At 39.5% G+C, this 22,688-nt stretch overlaps 2 protein-coding genes across 6 annotated transcripts; both read left to right on the plus strand.

Annotated features, from left to right (window-relative positions):
• The first annotated feature begins 923 nt into the window (after positions 1-923).
• Positions 924-6,909, plus strand: LOC121635400 (cyclin-T2-like). 5 transcript variants are annotated; one of them, XR_006009455.1, is made up of 8 exons: positions 924-1,120; positions 1,632-1,713; positions 1,795-1,923; positions 4,405-4,465; positions 4,737-4,799; positions 4,958-5,350; positions 5,509-5,581; positions 6,774-6,859. XR_006009455.1 is itself a non-coding variant. In XM_041978521.1 (7 exons), the coding sequence occupies exons 1-7, from the start codon at positions 963-965 to the stop codon at positions 5,606-5,608; spliced, it is 612 nt and encodes a 203-aa protein (XP_041834455.1). In that variant the 5' UTR covers positions 924-962; the 3' UTR covers positions 5,609-6,371. The 5 variants fall into 5 exon arrangements, 2 of the variants coding, with proteins under 2 accessions (XP_041834455.1, XP_041834454.1); XR_006009454.1 differs by lacking the exon at positions 5,509-5,581 and having other exon boundaries at positions 6,774-6,909; XR_006009453.1 differs by lacking the exon at positions 6,774-6,859 and having other exon boundaries at positions 5,509-6,371.
• LOC121635513 (cyclin-T2-like) lies at positions 6,529-8,889 on the plus strand. The gene is made up of 4 exons (XM_041978717.1): positions 6,529-6,553; positions 6,734-6,937; positions 7,851-7,921; positions 8,002-8,889. Exons 1-4 carry the CDS (start codon positions 6,529-6,531, stop codon positions 8,755-8,757), a joined length of 1,056 nt encoding a protein of 351 aa, XP_041834651.1. The 3' UTR covers positions 8,758-8,889.
• The last annotated feature ends 13,799 nt before the right edge of the window (positions 8,890-22,688 follow it).

The following is a 22,688-nucleotide window of genomic DNA, read 5'->3' on the forward strand; positions in this document are numbered from 1 at the left end:
TGGAAACCAGGAAAATAACAGGTGATCGTACAGAATCAAGTTTAATGAAAGAGATGCTGTTAAACCTCTAAATATGCTGTTATGGAAAATTATGACTCGTTAAGAAAAGAAAAAGTACATGTGTGACCTCTAGTGGTGAATCCGGGTATTTCATCTCTTCTCCTATGATTTAGTTAAGGCGTTTTTCTCCTGTCGGAGCCAAATGTTGAGTTAATTAAGAAGTGAATTAATTAAATTCTTTGACTATAAATATAACAACAAAATGGAGGACCAAACACAGTAAGAAGAAATTACACTTTTAAAGCCTTTCAAAATGAAAATTGACCCAAAGGCACAAGATGTACAGTTAAAGATTATTAACAAAATTGATCCCATGAATGATTTTCTGAGGCGTTTTATATCATTTATATGTAAACCAGTTAGTATAGTTTTTTTTATTAAGTAATTTATTAAATGTGGGATAAATGGAAATTTCATTTATAGCTGTTTAAAATAAACATTTTAATTAATACCCCTAACAATCTACCTTTTAATTTAATTGTCTATTTATATGGTGTTTTTTTTTTCTAAAGGTTTTTTAAATCTCTGTATTTATTCCTCTGTTATTTTCTTCCTGGATTTATTTAGCTATAGGTAATATTAATAAAAATAATTGACTAGTAAACGAAACTAGTAGAAAAATAATAATTTCAATTTTGCAATATATTTTTATTAAAATAAAACTTTCTGGCCATAGTACTTACATGGTTAAACACACTCAAAGCAATTAATTTAAATTATGTATGTAAAGCAAAAAACGGTCCATCACACATTGATTATATTAATAGTACGTATTGGCGCACCACCAGCCGCTAGAGGGCGCTGTTCCGATACCTAATTACCGGTTTTTAAACTTTTAATTTCATTCTTCCGGTGCCCCAGTCGTCCCACTCCCTCCCGTCGGGCTTCGCTGTGGGAGCGTAATGGCGGTGCACCGGGGACCCTCTACGAAATGGCTCTTTACCCGGGAGCAGCTCGAAAACACACCGTCTCGGCGCTGCGGAATAGAAGCCGACAGGGAGCTCTCATACAGGCAACAAGCCGCTAACTTAATCCAAGATATAGGCCAGAGACTCAACGTGTATCCTTTCGGAAACGCAGGAGAGCTAGCCGGTAAACAGTCCGGCTAGCTGCTGCTAGCATTAGCTTACAACGAGCGTGGGATTACAAGGCTCGTTTTATTATAAAAATTAACATTTCACATGCACATGTTAATCTCCCAGTGTTGGACATAGAGTCTTTTGTTAAATTAAAGCATGATAAATCGATATTTATATCTAGCTGCGGGCTTTTCGGCCTGTTAGCTAACTTAGCTATTGTCTGATCTATATAGATTACAGATTCTATTGTTTGCTTTGTGTCTTCTTATAACAGAGAAAAAATAATACCGATTGTTTCTGCGTTTGGATTAAATGCTTAACTCTGCGTTATAAAAACAGATCTGTAAATTCTTGATTAATTTGAAGTTAAGGATTAGATAATACGACCGGTTTTCTTAGATGTTAACCCTACGTTTAGCTAGCTGACGTTAATGCTCGCACAGTTGGTTTTTCTGCTTGCCACTCATATATTTACCTTAACTACTCATCCAGATCTCAATTAATTATCAACACTGCTATAGTTTATATGCATAGGTTTTATATGATTCACTCTTTCACCAAATTCCACAGAAATGTAAGTGCACACGCAGTTTTGGCCTATAGTTCATGGTGCTACGTATTTGGGAAATTAAGTTGTTTCCCCTCCTCTGCATAGATTATCTCCCAGACCACGTTGTTCCTGGCAGCCAAAGTTGAGGAGCAGCCCCGGAAGCTGGAGCACGTCATTAAAATTGCCCATGCCTTTGTTAACCCACAAGAACCAGCCCTAGACACTAAAAGCAGTGTAAGTGTCTGTCTTATTGAATTTATTTCTTTTCACAGGATTCCTACTTCCATGTCGGCCTAGACTTGATGTGTGATGTATGCTGCATCATATTGTGATCATAATAATGCTTAATGTAAATTGTATTTCTTTCAACATCAGTTTTGAGGGAAGTAAAATATGCTAGACTTTGATTCTTTTTTCTTTTTTTTTAACTGTGTCTTTGAGGTATGTGTTTAAGTAGTTGGCATGTTTCTTTTTGGATGTCATGGTAGCCACTAAATGAGATGTTTTTCTTTGATTTAGATGTTTAAAGCTAGAATAAGAATAATCTTGGTTCTTGCCAATGTTTCACCTTTCGCCTGAAAGGGCTCTTCGGTTCAGCCAAGTCTGCTAGGCGGTAAGGTTTGCCTGGTTTCGGTTTTGTTGTCTTCACCAGCTGGGTCCCTCTGTGGCCGACCACGTGCAGCTAAGACATTTGTAACCACGCGGGCTGATCGTGTTAGTTACGCATACACCTGAAACCAGAACTGAAGAAGCTTTTCGGATGAGAAAGACAAAGTCCAGTTGCCTTTATTCAAGCTCTTAGGATGATCATGACCTGGATGACGAGCCGTCTCTGAGATGTGTTGTGGAGACTCTCTCATACATTAGATATTTATTCATTTATCTGTGAAAAAGTATTAAAAACTGTTTGCCCAGAACTTGTGATGTTGTGTCCTGTGGTCAAATGGTTGCAAGCCCAACACAATTCTTTTTTGGGATTGACAACTTAATAGTCCACAGGTAGACAGATGGCACTGTGTTTGGTTAATTTAGTTTTTTGGAGGCCTTGCATGCTCTAAGAGACAACAACCTAAGGGGATATGGTCTGCGGATTGGCCTTTAAATGGCATAATTTTGTCTCTTATGTTTTGTTGAATTGGTATTTGCCTGGTTATGTCTCCAGATATTTGGGTTTAAGGCTGCTTTTGAATGCCAGATTAGCTTATTTTAATGCTGTGCTTGTCTGACCTACTTTGTCGTCAGGTGCAAAGACAAATGCATTTACCACAAGTTCTTTTTAATCTCTTCATTCCAGTGCTGCTAGCATCCTTCTTTTGGAATGAGAACATTTTCAGAAAAAAATATCTTGAATGTGGCTGCAAAGTTTTAGTGGTGTCTAAATCTTGGAAGTTGGATATTATTTATGTTTCCCCTACCTTGCTTGTCATGAGATGTGACAGAATTTCTGGTTCATTTTTGCAGGTTTACAGCACATAAAAGGTTTTGAACTTGGATCTGAGTGAACACAGCGTTCACTCAGATTAGTTTCATGTTGAGAATCGTACGTTTAAGCATGGAAGCTTTTTTTTATTTATATGAAATGTCCACAACTGTGATATTTTATGCTCTTAGTTCACAGTTTGATACCATTTCCTGAGCTGTTAATGAAACTGTTTGTGACATGCTTTGGTTAAAAAAAAAAAAACTACAGACAGCAGCTCAGCTCAGCCCAGGTCTTTGAAGGAAATCCGAACACTCGACAGCGAGGCTTGTGTGGTAAATTTCATCATCCCCACCAGCTGTGTCCTTCTGTAGCTCAAATATTTGTCGCCGAGTAGGCTGAGTGTGTCAGTTACTCATAAACCAGGAGCAGTCAGAAAAACAGCAGAACATACAAAGACATGGAGCAGGGAACGCTGCCGATGGTGGTTTTCATGAAAGGCTTGTGCAGGAGAATTTCCGTATCCATACCTGCACAGCCGATCCACAACAATACACTAAATATACTCACATCAGCTATAAACACCAGGCTGAGCTGCTGCAGTTATAACGACATGGAAGTTGTTGTTTCTTTAATTTCTTATTCAAGATATGAAACATAAAACAAAGACCTGGAAGAGCATCGTGAGGTCATCTTTCTACGTCACTGCTGATGAGTGCAGCATGTTCTGATGCTGTGGCTGGAGATAAGATGAGGATGCTGATAATTTCAGTAACCTCTGTTATGTAACAGGTGTTAAACAAATTGAAACTTTTCTCGATCATTCTAGAAAATGCTTCTATTTCTAAGAATGCAGACAAGACATTAAGGGTGTTTACATGCACAGCATGATTCTGATCTCTGGAGTCATCAGATTATTCAGATGATCAAGTAGACCAGTGCTTCCAACCCATTTTCATCAAGCAGTCCCATCATGTTGCTACCAAAAGGTGCCTACACGCTACAGAGAGGGTAGGATAAAATTAACTCGACCTTCTTTGGGGGGCAGGGCGTCCCCCTGATTTAATGGTAGGGGAAACATGTTTAACAAAGACAGGATGTTTGAAGAAAGAGAAAAGGGAAAAAAAGGAAATTAGTGGACTAGAAATTGTAGACCATGTCATTATTACAGTTGTCTAATTAGACCCAGTTATGGGATTTTGATGGTCATATTAACGGGCTTATTTAATCCTTTGTTTGCGGTTGTTGTGAATCTCTTCTCTGGATTTAATTCATTGGTTTATTTTTTTTTCCAGGCATTCCAGCTGCAGGCACAAGAGCTGGTAGCACTGGAAACGATAGTGCTGCAAACGCTGGGTGAGCTCCTTACAGCCCAAGTGCTGCACATACTGTATGAGCTGTTTCTATGGAAACTAGTCGTTTCAGTCGTAAGCTGCAGATTCCAGCTGAGGCTACATGATGACGTTATACAAGCCCCACATGGGCGTGTTGACTGAAGTTGTATGTTTGCATATTCAAACATTTAAAAGACGACATAGTTTGTTTTCCTAAACAAATGAAATGTCTTTTTGTCTTACTGTTGACTTTGTCCCCGGCTGATTGTCTTTCTTCAACACTTTTATTGCAGGATTTGAAATAACAGTTGATCATCCTCACACAGATGTAGTGAGATGTTCCCAGCTAGTGCGAGGTATTTTCCTTTTTCTCACTTTTTATTGGGGATTAATTTCCTAGTGCAGATCTCTTGTTGGACCCAAGCTTTCCCCCCTCAGCCACAAGTTGTGTAAAAGTCACACAAATGCTTGTTATTAAATGAGCTCTAAAGTAAATCTTCTTTTTCTTTTACAGCAAGCAAGGATTTGGCACAGACTTCCTATTTCATGGCTACCAACAGGTTATTATCCTGTTCCCATTATTGCACTGTAATGGCACACTATAGCTTCCTGTCCTGCAGGGTCCCCCTTCCTGTGTCCAACGCCCTGTTTGCACCCGGATCCTGGGAACCCCCATGGTTGGGAAGTACCATCCGGGCTGCTGTGTGCGGTGTATTGTACAAGGGCTCTGTGTTGGCACATAGGGGTTGAATGCACAATGCGGAGTGTAGTGGTGCTGTTCACCTCTCAAGGTTGCTTGGTACGGAGTGCACATGTCTTTAAAAAAGAAAGAAAAAAGAAAAAAAGCTCAAATGGTAGCCTGAATATAGATTGCCACTAAAGAGTCTTAAACTTTTAGACTTTCTTGGTAAGTATAGTTCACAGTTCTTTATTAATTTGTCCTTTTTTTTTTGCTTTTTTCTTTTTACCCCAGAGGAGCTAACAGTGAAACGCCAAACTATACTGCAAACTGAAGATAAAACAGTTTTTCTTTGATAATGTGTTGAAGACTTGTTGAAATTGCAGGTGTATCACAGGATTATTGACTTACAGAGAGAAGATGGTGGCAGAAAAAACTTTGTCTTGTGGTGTTTTTGAGGTTTGTTACACAAAGAAAGGAGTTTGAGTTTCATATGAATCAGTTTAATTTGCATCCAAAGTAGAGTTTAGAGGTTACAGAATTATAATAGTACCTTTATATGTTTATATTTAAGAGTAATGGAAATAAATGAAAGACTATTCAAAAAGGCCAGATATGAATTCCAAATGTTTTCTAATCTGGCCAGACAGTCTGATTCTTTCCAGTTTACGAGAATCTCCCTCATCCAGCTAGTTTAATGGACGAGTGTGAGATTCCTCCTCCACATGTGGACTTCATGACCCTCAGTTCAGTTCCAGTGTTTTTACAATTCTGGAGGCTGTAGTTTACATCAATTGTCACCAAGCAGCTAATTCATCTGGTCTCGTAACTGTACAGTTATGTCGCAGAAGGATCCTCTGGTCCTTCCATAGTGATCTTATCACACTTGGGAACCTTTTCAGAAAGAAAGAAAGAAGCAACTGTATGTTTGTTTAGTGGTTACTGGTTTGAATGAGCTAAAATCTGCTGGAGAATATTAAACAACATAATATACACTCAAATATACATTCACTACTGGATTTCATGGCCATTTAATGAACATTTATTTTTTTACACGATTCGCGTCTTGGAAGTGCTGCTGATCTTCATCACTGTGCAGCTCTTCCTCATGTTGTTTACCTCCACAGCCAGTTTGCAGTGTAGTTTGGTAAACAGAATGTAAGATGTCAGGGAAATTAACCCCCGAAGACTTTAGTCCCACCTGTGACGGTGTTTCTCAGTCTCAGAGATATGTTTTTGTGAAATTGTGTGATCACAATTAATGTGCACTCTCCTGACTAATTTCATGGCTGATGATGAACGTGTTGCATTTGATTGTCAAATTTTAGAGTTATTTCATATTAAGAGATTGAGAAACATTGTTCCTTCTTTTTCTCTTCTTTTTTTTTTCATTAAAAATGAAAAACATGACCTCATGCAGGTTCAGTATCTGTTGGTTACTGTGAACATTTAGAAACATGTCCTAACACACGTAGGTTTTCCAGTTCTGGAAGGTAAGGTTGTGTGGATGAGATGCAGAGATTTGTTAATTTCCCTCATTGATGAGAATTTAAATAATTATTAGTCATTGTTGTGTAAAATGTGTCTTTGTTTGTGTAAAATCCCTCTGAGCTGACAGATGCATCTTCGTGGTGTTTGTCTCCTCCTGCAGTTTGCACCTCACCACCTTCTGCCTGCAGTACAGACCCACAGTTGTTGCATGTGTCTGCATCCATCTGGCCTGCAAGTGGTCCAACTGGGAGATCCCTGTGTCTACAGATGGGAAACACTGGTGGGAGTATGTGGACGACACCGTGACGCTGCAGCTGCTGGATGGTACGCTCCTCCATCCTGTTTTGAACTGGAAATGTTTGCGTGTTGTATTTTTGTTTTCTATTACGTTGGAAGATTATTTTATATTTAAAAAAAAAAAAGTTTCCAGATCCAGTCTTTTCTTCTAATATCACCATAGCAACTCTTTAATCCATTAAACCTGGAAATTTATGGATAGTCCCTGTCTGGATCTCATTGAGGAGACCAGAGTTTCCACCCAAAGCTGCTGTCTGGAGGTCTGCTGCCCCACCATGAATTTTCTTCCCTTTACACCCATAGCAGCCTAAGACTCTGCTGGTATTTCTGCAGCATGGGATGGAGCGTTGTCTTCACTGCAGAAGGAATTCTCCTTCCTTTATACCACAGCAGGAAATGCTCGGTTAGAAACTGAATGGATTTAGTTGAGACCACCGTAAAGGGGTCTACCATCGCACTCCCCATTACTCCAGCCCAAATCATCACTCCACCACCACCACCTTGCTCACGGGGCAGCCTTGTTGGAACATGGTGCGCATCCACCAACCATCCAGACCTCCACCCATCTGGACCAGGGGTCTCCAACTCCGGTCCTCGTGAGCTACTGTCCTGCAGGTTTAGATGTCTCCCACTGCAACACACCTCTGCACAAGCCTGTTAATGACCCAGTGATTTGAGTCAGGTGTGTTGCATCAGGGTAGAATCCAGATCCCTGATCTGGACCACCCAGTGCCGAACAGCATTCATCAGGGAATAAAACTGGTTGGAAACGAGTCTTCATGTATTTCCGAGTCAACTGCAAACATTTCTCTTTGTGAGAATTGGTGAAGGGAGGCCCAGACACAGTTACTGTAGTATCCTGATGGAGAGGTTCACCAGCAGCTTCAGATACCTGCTGCTGCTTGATCAGAGAATGAAATGACACATCTGTTGCTTTTAGAGCTCACCCATGAGTTTCTTCAGATCCTGGAGAGGACGCCCAGCAAGCTGAAGAGAATACGAAACTGGCGGGTATGTCATAAAGGCATCACAGGACACATTTTGATGCAACTGGTTCTGTCCTTGTTTAATTGTCCAAAATTGTCTCGTAGGCCATTCAAGCTGCTAAAAAACCAAAGACAGAGGGCTCGGCGGTGGACGCTGCCTTCCAGGGAACGTCCTTAGACAGTCTTCCTTGTGTCGCCAACTCCTTCTTCCCCTCCACGTCGTCATCAGACTCTACAGACATGCCCACCCTGAACACTATCACAGCCCCCTACGACTTGTATCAGCCACTCAGCGACCAGTCCAAGGCTTGTGGCTATGACCAGTACTCCCAGCCCCCAACCTCAGACTTCACACTGGTCAAACACAAGCACAGAGCTGCAGGCGGGTCGAGCGAACAGCAGCAGCTCGGTGTGAATGCCGCTGCTTTTTCACGGCCGCAGAAAGTCTTGACTCTAGAAAAGTACCGAGAGAAACAAGCGGCCGAGCTGGCCCTGCAGGGCGTCATGAAGGAGGACGTGTACGCCCCCCCCCGCCGTCTCCTCCCACCACCACAAGAAGCGCTCCCAGCAGCAGCAGGGCCACCAGTCGGGCGACGGCAGGAGAGAAAAGTCCAGCTCGAAAAAGCCTCGGGTCTCCGCCTACGCCGAGAACGGCTCCGCCACCGGCGAGGAAATCAAAATGCGAATCAAAGTTTCATCGGAGCGGCATGGCAGCTCGGAGCAGGGCGGGACGCTGTCCGGCAAAGACAAACACAAAGAGCACAGTGGTCACCGCCACTCAAAACACGGTCACTCGTATTCCCTCAGCTCAAACAGCACCTCCTTATCTGTCCGAGCTCCCAGCAGCCACTACGACGGTAGCTCCTCCAGCTCGTCTCGGAAGAGGCCGCACTCCGACTCCGGGAACCACCATCACCACTCATCTAAGAGCAGCAGGTCCTCCAAAGGAGGCCTGAGCTTGTCCCACTACTCAGACGGCGGCCAGAGGATGATGGAGCAGCACCATGACGGAACAAACGGCGTGCTGATGTCCAACGGCCAACACACTGACTACAAAAACACATTCGACATGCTGGACTCTTTACTAAGTGCCCAAGGAATGAACTTGTAACGCTTAGTCCCTAGGATTGTCTAGGATAAGGTATTATCATGTTTTATGAATTTTAAAAAGTGAATTTATTTGTCTTAAGTTATCTAAATTCTGCATCGCCCTCAGTTGTGTCTACACACTGATCACAGATGATTCTCGTCAAACTGTCAAATGTAAAAGTAAATGCAGAGATGTGTACTACTACCTTGCAACACACACAAAAAAAGTTTTAGGAATGTGGCTGGAAAAAGACGATTTAAATGTTTAAACAGGAGCTGCATTGATTTTAATGTGCATGTTATCAGTCACAAAAGAGATCGCTTGTATTTACCATTGTGACAGTTTATACTTTTTTTTTTATGTTACAACATTTTGTTCCACTAAAATCTCAGGTCTTGAACATTTTTGATATAAAGAACGAATCTTCCTCCGTTTTGGGTTCATTACCTGTTCTGTGGTATCACCTGGTCCGTTAGCTGATACAAACGGGCAGAACTTCGGTATCTGACTTTAGGAAATATGGTCTGCTTATATTTCAGTGCATCAACAGCTCCAATCAAACACAAAATGTGAGACCGACTCCATTTGATGTCTATTTGAAGTACCAAGGCTGCGCCTGAACATGTGCACTCATTATAGAGCTACGAATAAAGTTTACGTTACATCTGCTGTGAAAGTGCATTCAAGACTTAGCGGCTAAAACTGCAAAATGGCCTTGTGATTGTACCTAGTCAAATGCTATTCAGTATGATAAATGTTAATTATCAGAAAATACAGATCTTTAAGATTGTGTACATAGGACTGTAGTTACACAAGTAAACTGTCCGAACTTTACTCCATTGTATTGAGATCCAAAGCAGACTGTGTTTTGATGAACAAATCCTTGATTTATGTACTGGGAGCCCAAATAAAGTGATGCAAAAGTGACTTTTTTCTCTTTTACTGGTCCTGTCCAGCATCATGACAGCAGAATGATGGTCAGGCTGATGTGTTGCTTTACCAAGAGGAGACTGTTAGAAATGAGGCTTCTCTTGAATCTTAAATATTCTTTTTAAAATTGTTTATTGCCAGATTTCCATATAATTGGTGGACTGGAGGAACAACAAGAAGCGAAAAGGGAAAACATTTTAAGGTCTCTTAAGAAAATACAGCAGACAATCATCAAGAGCACCCGTGGGAAGAAAAAACTGAAAACCTTTAACAACTAACAAGTATAGGTGTACATTAAATATTAGGGGTGAGTTGTATTAAGTGATCATGCAAGTACAATTGCAGTGGAAAGTTTAACAGGAAGTGGCTTCTTCATAATTTCAATGTAAGAGGTTTCCTAGCAACAGCATACTGATGGTGATCTTTTATTATTGAGAAAATGTGATAAATAATGGTGACTGGATTATAAACCTCCTGGGTGGGATATAAATGTCTGGAAAACTTCTGTAGATCACCTAAAGACTTGAAGGTTTCTTGAAGGTTTTTAAGTCCATGCTGCAGCACCTGACTCAAGTGATGGGTCATTAAGAGGCTCGAGCAGACCTTGACAAGTTGTTGGAGAACTCTTTCATTGGAACCATGTTGTTGCAGCAGGGATACATTAATAATCTACAGGACTCTGGCTCAAAAGGAGTTGGAGATCCCTGACCTAAAGGGTAAGCTCTCTTACTACCATTCCTTTCATTCTTTTCCTCTATTCCGCCAATAATGTCGTCCTGGGCTTCTTTGCCATGGTGCGTTCAAAATAGCCAATGTGTTGATATCCAGTTTCTAGCGTGTGATGCGGTGCTGTAAAGCGAAATGCTTCTGTAAAGTGATGCTGCTGGATAAGATAAAACAAAAAAGTTATGAAGGTTGGTTTCTCAGCCTCGGGACTCTGCAGGGCAACAACGACTCCAGGAATGTACATGAATGTCACTGAGGCATCAAAACGAGTCTGTTTTAAAGTTATGATGTTACGTAGTATTACAAAAGTAGCCTATTAATTGTTCCTTTTAACAGACACTCACTGGCTAATAAGCAGGTCCAGAAAACATGGATCAAACTTGTTTTTCTGGTAAATTACACTGATGCTGGATTAGATTAAAGCTGCTTTGGAGATGCACATTTCAGAGTTATCCACTTGTACCCATTTGGTCCTTGTCTCACTCCAATCTTCCCATTGGTGCCTCAGCAACAATATTATTAATGCTATGCACTTCAGCTCACATACCTGAATAAAAACACTCAGCATTTCCAGCGTGCCACCTGCAGTGACCTCTTTCTTGTCAAATCTAAGGAGTCTTAAATCCTCATGTTATGAAATCAACAGAACACTTAGAATGGCCTTGACTCACTGTCATGTTAAAAAAAAAAAAAAACAGCAAAAGAAAAGTTTAAGCACTCGATTTTGGCTTTCAATGCACATTAGGCATGCAGAAATAAAAAGAACTGCCAGATCACACAGATGGTTTAATCCAAGCCTCATAACACTGGATTTACTCCCCGATGAATTTAAGCCCTTGCTGCATTTGAAGATAAAACAGTCATTTGTCAAACGCCGCCAAAGGAAATTCTCATCAAAATGGCACATAATGGTTGTTTCTTGCCATCAGTCTACTTATATGTAGTATATTGATTAATTGGTTGTAACCAGCTATAATGATTACATTAAATTGCCACATTTCCGCTGTGGTACAGTCTTTATTAGTATTCAGAGGTGATTACAAGTTGGGTTGCTGTGCTGATGACTTGTAGTTAAAATGACTGTTTTGTTCTTGCAAATGAGACACAAAGAGAAATCTTTGATGATGAAACCTGCTATTTGGTCCTTTGGTTTTCTGATTTGAGCTTTGGCCTCTACTTTCTCAAACAATACATCCTCAGCAGCTCTTTTGTGGGTGGCAATCCAGATTTTGATAATTAACCAGCTCCATCTGAGCAAACGCAGCGTTTTCACTGAGTATTACCTTCTAATTTTAGCCTGGAAAACAATGGGGAAATTCAGCAGAAGGATGCTGGTGAAAAATCAACCATCTGGACATACTAGTGGGAGGGTGATGATTTATTTTCAGCAGCCTCTTGAACTGAATAAGAGACGCCTACCGCTTGAAAATCTGTGGAGAGGAAGGGAAGGGAGAGCTGCTTTTGTGAGCAACAAATCCCAGTATTAAGAGCCATCTGAAAGGAAAACACCATCCAAGCTCCTAATTACAAGTAAAAAAAACATTTATAAACGTGCCCACATCAAGGTCCCACACACAAATGGTTGTTTCAGCAGCTGAGGCAGCAGATTTAAAGTTAATGGCTAATTAAGTTAAGATGATTTAGAGAGGCTTCCTCATTCAAGTCATGGTCTTTATTTTAATGTTATCCAGTAGCCATGGGCATCAGCTTATGCTGAATGGAGATAAACAGAAATAAACAAATAGCAGAGAAGACAAAGAACACATTCAGGCATATCCAGCATTTTTCTACAGACAGCGTCTTCATGTCATGATGCATCCCTTGGTTATACCTCATGTCCACTAGATGGCAGTATTACCTTTGTCCATTTGCACATCTACAGCAAATTCAGCATCATTTTCTGCTTTTAGAGGAATTTAAAAAAAGAAAAAAAGCAAACAAGAAGCAGTGTTGAATAACCTTGGAAGTAAGGACGACGGTTTTCACAGCATAAATCCAAAGCGCCTGTCCACACACTTTGTGATCCTCAGTCACAACAATCGCACACACGTGTCAGCTCGTACTCCCACAAACTTTGGACTTGATCCATCTAATTAACAGATTCAGATAACTGTGGGATGGCAGGGGCCCACAGACATTCCAGGAAGTGTCAGAGCACTCGGTAATTTCAGCTGTGGAGCTGATCAAAGGGCCTCTGCAGAGCAGTGTGTGGTGCTCTCACACCCGTATGAGATTTAATGCAAATGATGCCCAGGAAATTGTGCAGGAAAGTGGCATAATTATAAGTCATTGAAAGTCCATTGTCATTTCTGTCTGAGAGGTCTCTCTTCAAAAATCACGAGCTGATGGAAACCCCTCTAAGTACCTGAGATAGAGCCGGAGGGGGGAAAAAAATGACTGGGTCTGAGCGGCTATTATACCAGGCTCACACAATTATATCCAATGATTGGCAGGAGCATACATTAGCCTCTGTCTTCATGGTGTGGTTTACTTTTTGTGTCCAAATACTGCTAAAGATGTCCTTTTTTTATTTCTTTTTTTAACATGGTACTGAAGAAAGCTTTCACACTCTCTCTAGCCAGCTGTTCCTAATGAAAAATAAGACATTATTTCCTAGTTTTAGTCTGTAATTAGTCCCGTAACTACCCCAGTTTATTTTAACGTCCTCGACACCGGAGAGTCACGGTTGTGGTGAGAACCTCACAGCACCAGCTGTCTTTAAAAAAACAAAAAAACAAAAAGAAACAGGCAGTTGATGTGAGATGTCTTCCTCCCTACTGGTCCCCAATCATCAATAATTCACCAGTTTCGACATTTGAACTAATTATGGAGCACCGATGGCCTATTTGAGCGGGGTCCTGTCAGATGAGAGCTGGGTCCTTCCTGACAGCAATGGAGGCAGCAGAACGGAGAGACAGCAGCGGTGGAGCCATTAAAATGAGCGGAGAGCTGCTCTCACACACACAAACACACTCAACATCATCCTTTGCCTCACACATACCTCCAAATAATAAAAAGAAGAAAAAAAAAAAACATGAATTGCTTCCTCACACACATGCATGAACATGATGCACTACAGCCCCTCACACACACTCAGTGATGTGCTCTCCACCTGTGTGGGTTGTTTGGCCTCCTCATTCAGACCTCTCTGGTTTTAATTAGCCTACTGCTGAAGTGTTTTCCTTTTTATATTCTCTGAAGGGTGATGATAACGGCTACAGCCGAGATGGAGGCTCTCCGCTGGTTTGTTTCATTAGGGAGAGCATAATGACCCTGAAATCACAACAACCAAGAAAATACCCCCCTAATAATTATTTTCTTCCTGATGGTTCAGTTTGTACACTGCTTTGGCTTTTGTCATTAGTGCCTCTGCTACGAATATGATAATAATGTTATAATATGATAATAATATCTATGAAGAATAGATAATAATAATTACATGTACTTTCTTGTTTTGATGCACAGCTGAAAACACAACTGAAACTGAGGTTATGTAAAGGTGAAATCAGTTCTTTGGGTAGATTGCTAATGAAACGTAATGCGTTCAACATTAATATCAATAAAACTTTAACGCTAAACGGTTCAGGTTTTGCATTTAATTTTCACCTTAAAATGTAATAAATTTCGTGCTTTTACAATAAACTATGAAATTAAAATGGAAAACTTCTTATGTTTTAACAATCGACTCACATTGTAATATAACTTATGTTTTCATTATAAAACTGTTATTAAGCAAAGCTTAATAATGTTATAAGGTGATGTTTCATGTTCTTACAGCTGAACTGTCATTGTAACATGATAAGTTTCACATTTTTACAATAACTACCATGTCATAACGTGTTAAGTTTCATGCTTTTACACTCAAACCGTCACTTTATAGCTTTATATGTTTCATGTGTTCACAAAAAGAAATCACGTTATACAGTAATGGTTTAAAAGATGAAACATTTCGTGTTATATCATGATAATTTTTTGTAAATGCAAAAATTTGCACTTTTTTATAATAAAATTATCACTTAACACAAAAAATTTACATTTTCTCTGTTTGGGTGGAAGCTCTGCGTTTTCATTGATGGACGTTATTAAAAAAATAAGTTAGAGCCAAAGTCATGGTCTGGAGAAGTACGGGTCATCCCTAAAATGTGACTGGCGCCTTAGGTGCCACCCCAAGAATAGAGAATAACATTCTAATGAATATTATGTGTAAATTAAACTGTACCTGATTAAACCTTAGATGTTCAAGTGCAAATGAATGCAGCATGTAATGTATTTCTATATGTTGTTCTGCATCAAAACCACCATGTTCTTGACCATAATACAGTATTTATACAGCATCATCTCACTAACTTAATACCTGGGTTTACATTTTATGAAATGCCATGAAATCACCAGATGTGACGAATATGTAGATGATCTTCAAAGCAACTTTTTCTTGTTATCATTGAAGTATAGGTGTGTGCAGGATAATCCTAAGAAAAATAGGAAATTTTAAAAAATATATTTTAGACTGTTTTCTTTTTATATTAGCTAGCCACTTAAGTTTTAATAATCAGTTATTTTCTAAAATATAGAACCTTTGTTTCTTTTTAAGGTCACATTTCAAGTCTGTGCCTGTGCATGGTCCCCCATCAAAAATTTTCTTGATCTACCCCTGAAATGAAGCTACGACTAGGAAACATTAGGTTTACCGTAAACTTAGCATTGCACCTGGACTTAGCATCTCATTAGCATTTAATGCAATATATCGAACACAATTTAGACACAACATCAAAACCATCAAAATTTTTAACATTGAGTTTTTAGTGACTCCAACCCACATACTCAACCCTCCACAAATGTGTTTTCCTTAAAAAATATGGCTCCATTTAAAAAGAAAATATAAATACCTTCAAGAAGAATTGTTACAACAAAGAGATAATCCATCAAGTACTAATTTGCTTATTTTTACTTTTTGTGCTGAGCTAATTTTCTTTGGACCACATTACAGTCGCCTTAATGGACGCCATTTTGCCACTTCTTATGCCGCGAGCGCTAGAAATGGCATACATGTTGAATTATAGTTTACCTTAGAGGAGGACAGCCTCCGCTTTTCTTATTTTTATTTCATGTAGCACACTTATTTTGAGGTTGCGAAATTTTACTCACAAGGAAGCCCCGCTTCCTGTGGATTTTTTTCCTCTATTTTATTTCTTAGATTTCTTTTTTTATAGCTGGATATGAGAAATCCAAGTTTCCAGATGACATCAAATGCAGCATAACAGAGAACAATTTAATTTCTCAGATCCAAGTCAAATGTTGACACTTTTCTGGTGAAAAATAATGATAAATAATTCTATAAATTTTTGTACATTTGTACATTAAGTTGGATGTAATGACACCTAGTGGCAAAATGGGCAAACTGCAACAAACTGAATCTCAAATTAAATCAATTCATTAAAATCAATTCAATAAAATTGTGCTTTTGTAATAGGTAGGTAGACAGACAGACAGACAGACAGACAGACAGACAGACAGACAGACAGACAGATAGATAGATAGATAGATAGACAGATAGATAGATAGATAGATAGATAGATAGATAGATAGATAGATAGATAGATAGATAGATAGATAGATAGATAGATAGATAGATAGATAGATAGATAGATAGATAGATAGATAGATAGATAGAACTAACAACCGGTGGCTAACCATGTTTTTAAAGACTAAATATAACAAAATAGTGACTAGAAGATGATGTAACATAAAACTGCTGGATTTAGACTTTACAGTAGCAATTTATCCTGGATGGAGCTCCTAAATAGACTCAAGCATTTAATACAAGCCAGAGATTTAGATGTCCTTGTGCTTCTAAATGAGCTTTGATGTCCTCCTGGAGACTGGCTGAGTCAAGTTTTGTACAACTAGCCTCAGGCAGCACCGAAGGTCAGAGCAAAAACACAATATCAGCAGCCAAATATAACAGATTTGGAAATTATCATTGAAATGTTGAGGTAATGTGCAAGTAGACTAAACGATGATACAATAACAGAAATTAATTCTTAAAATCAACAAAGCACAAGGTGTAATATGGAAGACATAATAATTAAAAGAAACCTCTCCAAGCTGGTAGAAACTTGCTGTACTTAACAGAGCTAACAGCTATTTGGATCATCAGGTTTCTGTGGGAGATGCAGCCGGGTGTCATCGCACCGCAGTGAAACAAACCGCTATGGATTAGGAGGCTGTGTGGGAGTTTGAGTAGGAGGATGAGTTGGTTATTGAGAAAGCTGAATTGGAAAGGTGGGAGTCGAGGCTTTCCAAAGCTGGATTTGGGTCGACAGAGCATAGAAATCTGTTTGCACCAGTAGGGTGAAGCAGTGGGGGTGCTGCAAAGGCTTTATTGATATTTTAAGGTGGAGAAGCACAGATGAAAATAGTGACTCTAGCCTTGGTTTTAAGATGTGATAAGAGTATCTTGATTTTATAACTATTGCTTAAATATAACATTAGATTTTAGATTTACTGGGCCACGTGTGCATGTCTTCCTCTGCCAGTGATGCTGCAATGCTGAGTCACAAATAACAGAAGTAACACTGAGATGATGAAAAGTGGTATCGCTGCTGCAACATGTGTAATTTTCAATCAACTTCTTTTAGAGCAGTGATTCATGCCTCAGTGTATGCATTTGTGGGAGTAATAGAGCTAAACCTGCATGTGTGTCTGGGAGAAATATCCAGAAGATGCACCTGCTGCAGGATAAATCCTCCAGCATGCTTATGTCCCGTGCTGCTCATTAATTTAACAGACACAATCACTCATTTCAGCACATGTGCTTGAACTTACATATGAGACTATAAATAAATACAAACTCATTTGTACACTCTGCTTATTATTGATTGTTGTGGTTATTGGTGGTGTCACGACTATTGCTCCTCGTATCCTGATTCTAGTCCATTGCTAAAACAAGTCACAGATATTATATCATCTAGTTTATCTAAGAGCAGTATCCCAGAGAGACGTACTCAAATCAAATCTGAAGTTTTAAAGAAATTTCGAGAAACATCAGCGTAACAATAACAAAAAGCAACGGTTTGGATCTTTTAGTAAAGAACATTTTGGATAAAAGGGGTCGTCTCCACTAAGGGGTCCAGCTCAGGACAGGACAGTATGCAGTGTTTTGCATTTCCACTGCAAAAACTGGGAAGAATCCCAGAATATCCAGTCTGAACTTCTTTTAACCCTTCCATTGGGGTCCCTATCTTACCAATCCAACGCTACATGGTGGAGCTTGACACACTACAATAGACTGATTGGTCGAAAGAATCTGCACTTCCTGTGTGATTCGCCAATAACAACAAACAGGAACAGTTCAACGTTTAACCTCTTTATCATGAGAGCTTCTGTACAGGCAGCATACCGAAATCACAAGGAGAAACTCAGCTAAAAGACTGAGCATTGGCATCCAAACCAAACACAGTTCAAACCCCAAGAAATTATATGGAAATGTAAGAAAAACACAAGAACAGCTCTGTGCACTTTAAAGCTTCTCATCACTGTGCGACAGAAAGTCTTTTTAATGCTTCTTCTGTACCCCGCTGTCATGCTTTTAGGTGTAAATACCTTTGAAGTGGTACATCTGTGTCAAATGTTGTCAAACATTATTGACTATATACTCCAATATGTCCTTTACATAGGTATGGCTGTTAGACAGTACATCCATTAGAGCTGTGGTTCTCAAACTTTTTGAGCCACGACCCTCAAGAAAATGTACGTTGGTGTTAGCGACCCCCACCCTCATGCGGCGACTTTGTGATTAATTGTGACATGTATGAAATGGGTCATCTTGCAGCATTCTCTAAATGTGAGGCTGAAAAACTGTCAGAGTCTTCATAAATAAAGAGGATAACATGGCTTTTGGTGGCTCACCACTGTAACAAGGCACCCACATGCCCAAAATCCGCTCATGGAGATAATGTCAGATTCAGATTTTTAATGTGGCATGTGTACTAACTTTGTTGTTTATGCATTCATGTGTTAGAAAAATAAGATGCTAATTTCAAAGATTTACCTCTTCATTAATGGTTTAATGACAGCTCTAATGCAAATCCCAAATACTTTTGATAAATGTAGGCTACATATTTTTTACAAATACAAATAACCCCCTTAAATGATCTCACAACCCCTGCACTAGAGGGCAGTGCAGAGTTTAGAGTTCACTTCTGAGTTGTTGTGTCACTTTTAAAACAACAGCAAACATGGTGATGGTGGAGGTCATGATGATGCACATTGTCAGAAAGAGACATAAAAGGATGCAACACAGTAGACAACGATGGTCCATGAGGCCATTAAATGCATCACAACGTCTTTGTTCCTTTCCATGGTCACACATGAGCTATACTTGCAAACACTGCTCCAGTGAGTTCCAGTAGTACTACTTTCTTTGCTCCATTAACGTATCCATCAGCATGCTCTCTGGAAACTAACCCATATACATATGTAAAGGATGCAGAAGAATGACAGAAGGCTCCGCCCATATGTGTATTTAACATAGAAACAATTAGGCTTTATTTGCATGTAACAGCTTGCAAACGTGAAATATAATTTCTGAGGAAGTGCACAAACGACACTTAAAATAAACACAAAATATGTGAGGCAGCCATGATAAACAGGCAAATACATTTTTGGCCTATGGATGCTGCAAAAGCTTAGAAATTAGCCACTTTATTAGCTTAGTATAGAAAGTGGAAGCAGATGAGAAAAGCTAGCATGACAAACCAGTCATGCTATTAGGCCCTCCGCAGTATACAAATTTATAACATCTTGACTTTCAATTCAAACAAAGTCATTGTCTTAGTGGGATCAAGTTTGGAGTTATTATGGAAGGAGATGTAACCTGTTTATGCTAGCCTCAAAGTGATGGAAACAAGTAAATGTTTAGCTAAACTCGATAATATATGGGCTGATATTCCTGTGATAAACTGTATGTTTGTTTTAAATGTGAATATTTGCAATAGCATACCTTTACCTTCAAACAAGGAGGATTAAATACTCATATAATTAGCCTGTCTGAGTCTAGTCGATGCCTTTAGCATTGATACTCCCTGTAGTTTCCCCCTTTTTCACATACAGCATTTTTGTGACACTAAACTCTCTAATGACACTGTGACAGATACTGAAAGGGATCATCCACGATCAGCTGTTATCAGACACTGAACACCTGATTTCCTGTTAGTTGACAGCAGAGCTGTTTCCTGCTAGCTAATACAGCAGATAAGAATCTAAAGCATCATATGGTCAAAACTTACCCAACAATATAATAATGTGATAGTTCTGACTCAATTTTCACCTTCTCTAACTCCGACTATCCTTCTCTGTGTTAACACATCCAACTTGTTAAGAACACCTCGCTTCTCCAGGTGTGTGTAAACACCTCGCACCTTTAATTAGGGCTGGCAAACCTGCCCCCTATCAAATACTTAAATAAGATTTATATCATCACATAGAATAATTCTGTGTGTGGGCTGATGGCAAGCGTTTCTACAGCCAAGTTTCCCCCTTTTCTGCACCAGCCCACTCACACAGGAACTGGCATTACTAAATATACAAAAAAAAAGTGGTGTGGGTGTGAAGAAGTCCATGGTTCAGTGGCCAAATTCAGCCCACGCAATCGGCCAAATGTGGAGGTACTTATCAATAAATTTCAATGAACATTTGTGACACAGGTATAATTGGTTTTGCATGAGGATAAAGTCAGTTTTATGTATGTGGTGAAAGATTTATGTCAGAATGTTTGCACAGTTTTCAGTCAGATTTTTGTGTTATGAAATCTTGGGATAATTCATGTATAGTGTCTTCATGATATAAAAAAGGGAAAAATGTGCTCTTCTTTGTCCTTAATAAGAAGGTGTGTGGTAATGACAGAGGAAAGACTTCACAATAACGTTCATTAGAGTTCTGGATTCATGTCTGAGTTTAAATGCCAATGAGTAATTACATATGCTGCTAAGAAAAGACGTCCATTTCCTTCCTGATTTGTTTGGACAAATTCAGTCTCTCTGATGGACTCAAAATAGCACTGAACAATTCTCCAACTTACAGCCAAAGAAATCGCTCTTCACACCTCAAACTAAAGTTAAACTCACCACTTGGCTTTTTCAAACAAATGCCAAACTTTGGAATCAAGTTTCATGTGTTTATTTTTATTTCCTTTTTTAGCTTTATTATTTTAGCTTCAAGGTGTTAATCATCTTGTGGAAGAAATCCCAGATCTGGGTCCACCACAAAAAGCTGGTCCAATTGTTTCGTGAGTCCAGAAAAAACATGTCCTTTATATGTGGATTTAAGAGCTACATTTGCATCTCCTACACACACACACACACACACACACACACACACACACACACACACACACACACACACACACATATATATATATATATAATCTCACAGAAGTGAGTACACCCTTCACATTTTTGCTAACATGCATAAAGAAAATCAAAGTTTAGTTTTTATATGTTGGTGTCCTGTATATCAAAGTTTAATTTCTATAGTGTTTTCCCATGAAAAGATATAATAAAATATTTGCAAAAATGCGAGGGGTGTACTCACTTCTGCGAGATTATATATATATATATAGAGAGAGAGAGAGAGAGAGAGAGAGAAAGAGAGCGAGAGAGAGAGACCACAGATGTTTTCCTAAGGGCTCATACTCATGTGTGCATTCAGGGTAGCCTTATTTTTGTGTGTGCATACATATATGTACAATCATAAACAGAGTTAATGCCATAATACATTCTGCTGTTTTTGTATGTAGTTTTTACATCAGGAACATCTCACATAGTGTTTATAAAATATTTACAACTAGGAACAGAAATTTATTTTAACAACCACAAAAAAGAGCAACTGAAGTGGTCTCTGGATGGCTCACAGGACACAACAAACAAATTCCACAGATTACTCTCGCTGTAATTTTGACAGCCCTATTAAAAAGTATTGGTATCAACTATGCTAGCCCTTTATTTGGTAATGAACTGATACCAAATCCTGCAGTATCGCACATCCCTACTGGAAAGATGACCTACTCCAGTGACCTGAGGTGGGGCTTACGGTGTCCAATCAGATTTCAGAAGTGGCCAGTGCCACCCTAGAAACCCCTCTAGCTCCGCCCCTGCTGCAGAATAGTTTTGCATTCAGTATGCACTGAAATCAGAAACCATATAATAAATGATTTTCTTATTCTTTTTAATAAGTTTTTATTCAAGAAATAACAAAACGTTTGACAAAGAACTGGGAAGACTTCTTTAAGCGGTAACCCAGACCATTTTTTGGAAACAAGAAGCAACATAATGAACACAAAACTGTAAAACGCCTCCATTTATTTCATGGACAGAGTAGCTATCTTGTGATTTTATTGACTGAGTAGAGCTGTAGATAAATATAGACCCAAAAAAGAACCTATTCACCATGATTTCATCCCACGAGGACATTCTGGCAGATCCCCTTGGCGAGTCCGTACACACTGCACTGATGTGTGACAAGATATCCACCGCTGTTCGGCTGCTCATGCCATGCGTTCAAGATATTATGGGGTGCTGTACTGACGGAGCAGAGGGCTGATGGAAGACAGTCACAATAGCCCTCTCCTCATTAGACGCAGGACTGCCTGTGCTCATTAGGCCGGCGGGAGCATGATGGGAATCTATTCTCCTGAGGTGACCAAAGGTGCTTACACAGACCTTCCAAGTCCCAGTAATGATGCCCCAGACCTGTCACTCTTGTCAGAAGACTTACATGACCTTTTTCTACCTCATGCTCCAAAGAAAAAGGAAAAAAAACAAATCCTAATATCACAGGATGAGGCAGGAGAAGTCCCGCAACCTCCCCAAATATGAAAACCTCCCCAGTTTTGCATCACTGTGTAACTTTCTCCAGGGCCGATTCGCTTTTCACTGAGATCAACAGAAGCAATTTCCTGTGAATTTATTGGTGATTTAAGTGATTGTGATTCAGGTTTTTAATCTAAGCACAACAGCCAGACCTTGCCATTAAGACCTATGAAATAGAG

Source organism: Melanotaenia boesemani, chromosome 24 (assembly GCF_017639745.1).
Source record: "Melanotaenia boesemani isolate fMelBoe1 chromosome 24, fMelBoe1.pri, whole genome shotgun sequence".
Lineage (NCBI taxonomy): Eukaryota > Metazoa > Chordata > Actinopteri > Atheriniformes > Melanotaeniidae > Melanotaenia > Melanotaenia boesemani.

What these genes read in the sequence shown, in the direction of transcription:
- LOC121635400 (XM_041978520.1), top strand. Translation starts at nt 963, where the DNA reads ATGGCGGTGCACCGGGGACCCTCTACGAAATGGCTCTTTACCCGGGAG. An exon ending in ATAGGCCAGAGACTCAACGT is followed by an intron (nt 1,121 to 1,631) that starts GTATCCTTTCGG and finishes CTACTCATCCAG; the next exon opens with ATCTCAATTAATTATCAACA. An exon ending in ATGTTCCCAGCTAGTGCGAG is followed by an intron (nt 4,800 to 4,957) that starts GTATTTTCCTTT and finishes TTTCTTTTACAG; the next exon opens with CAAGCAAGGATTTGGCACAG.
- LOC121635513 (XM_041978717.1), top strand. Translation starts at nt 6,529, where the DNA reads ATGACCTCATGCAGGTTCAGTATCT. An exon ending in CTCATGCAGGTTCAGTATCT is followed by an intron (nt 6,554 to 6,733) that starts GTTGGTTACTGT and finishes AATCCCTCTGAG; the next exon opens with CTGACAGATGCATCTTCGTG. An exon ending in AGAGAATACGAAACTGGCGG is followed by an intron (nt 7,922 to 8,001) that starts GTATGTCATAAA and finishes ATTGTCTCGTAG; the next exon opens with GCCATTCAAGCTGCTAAAAA.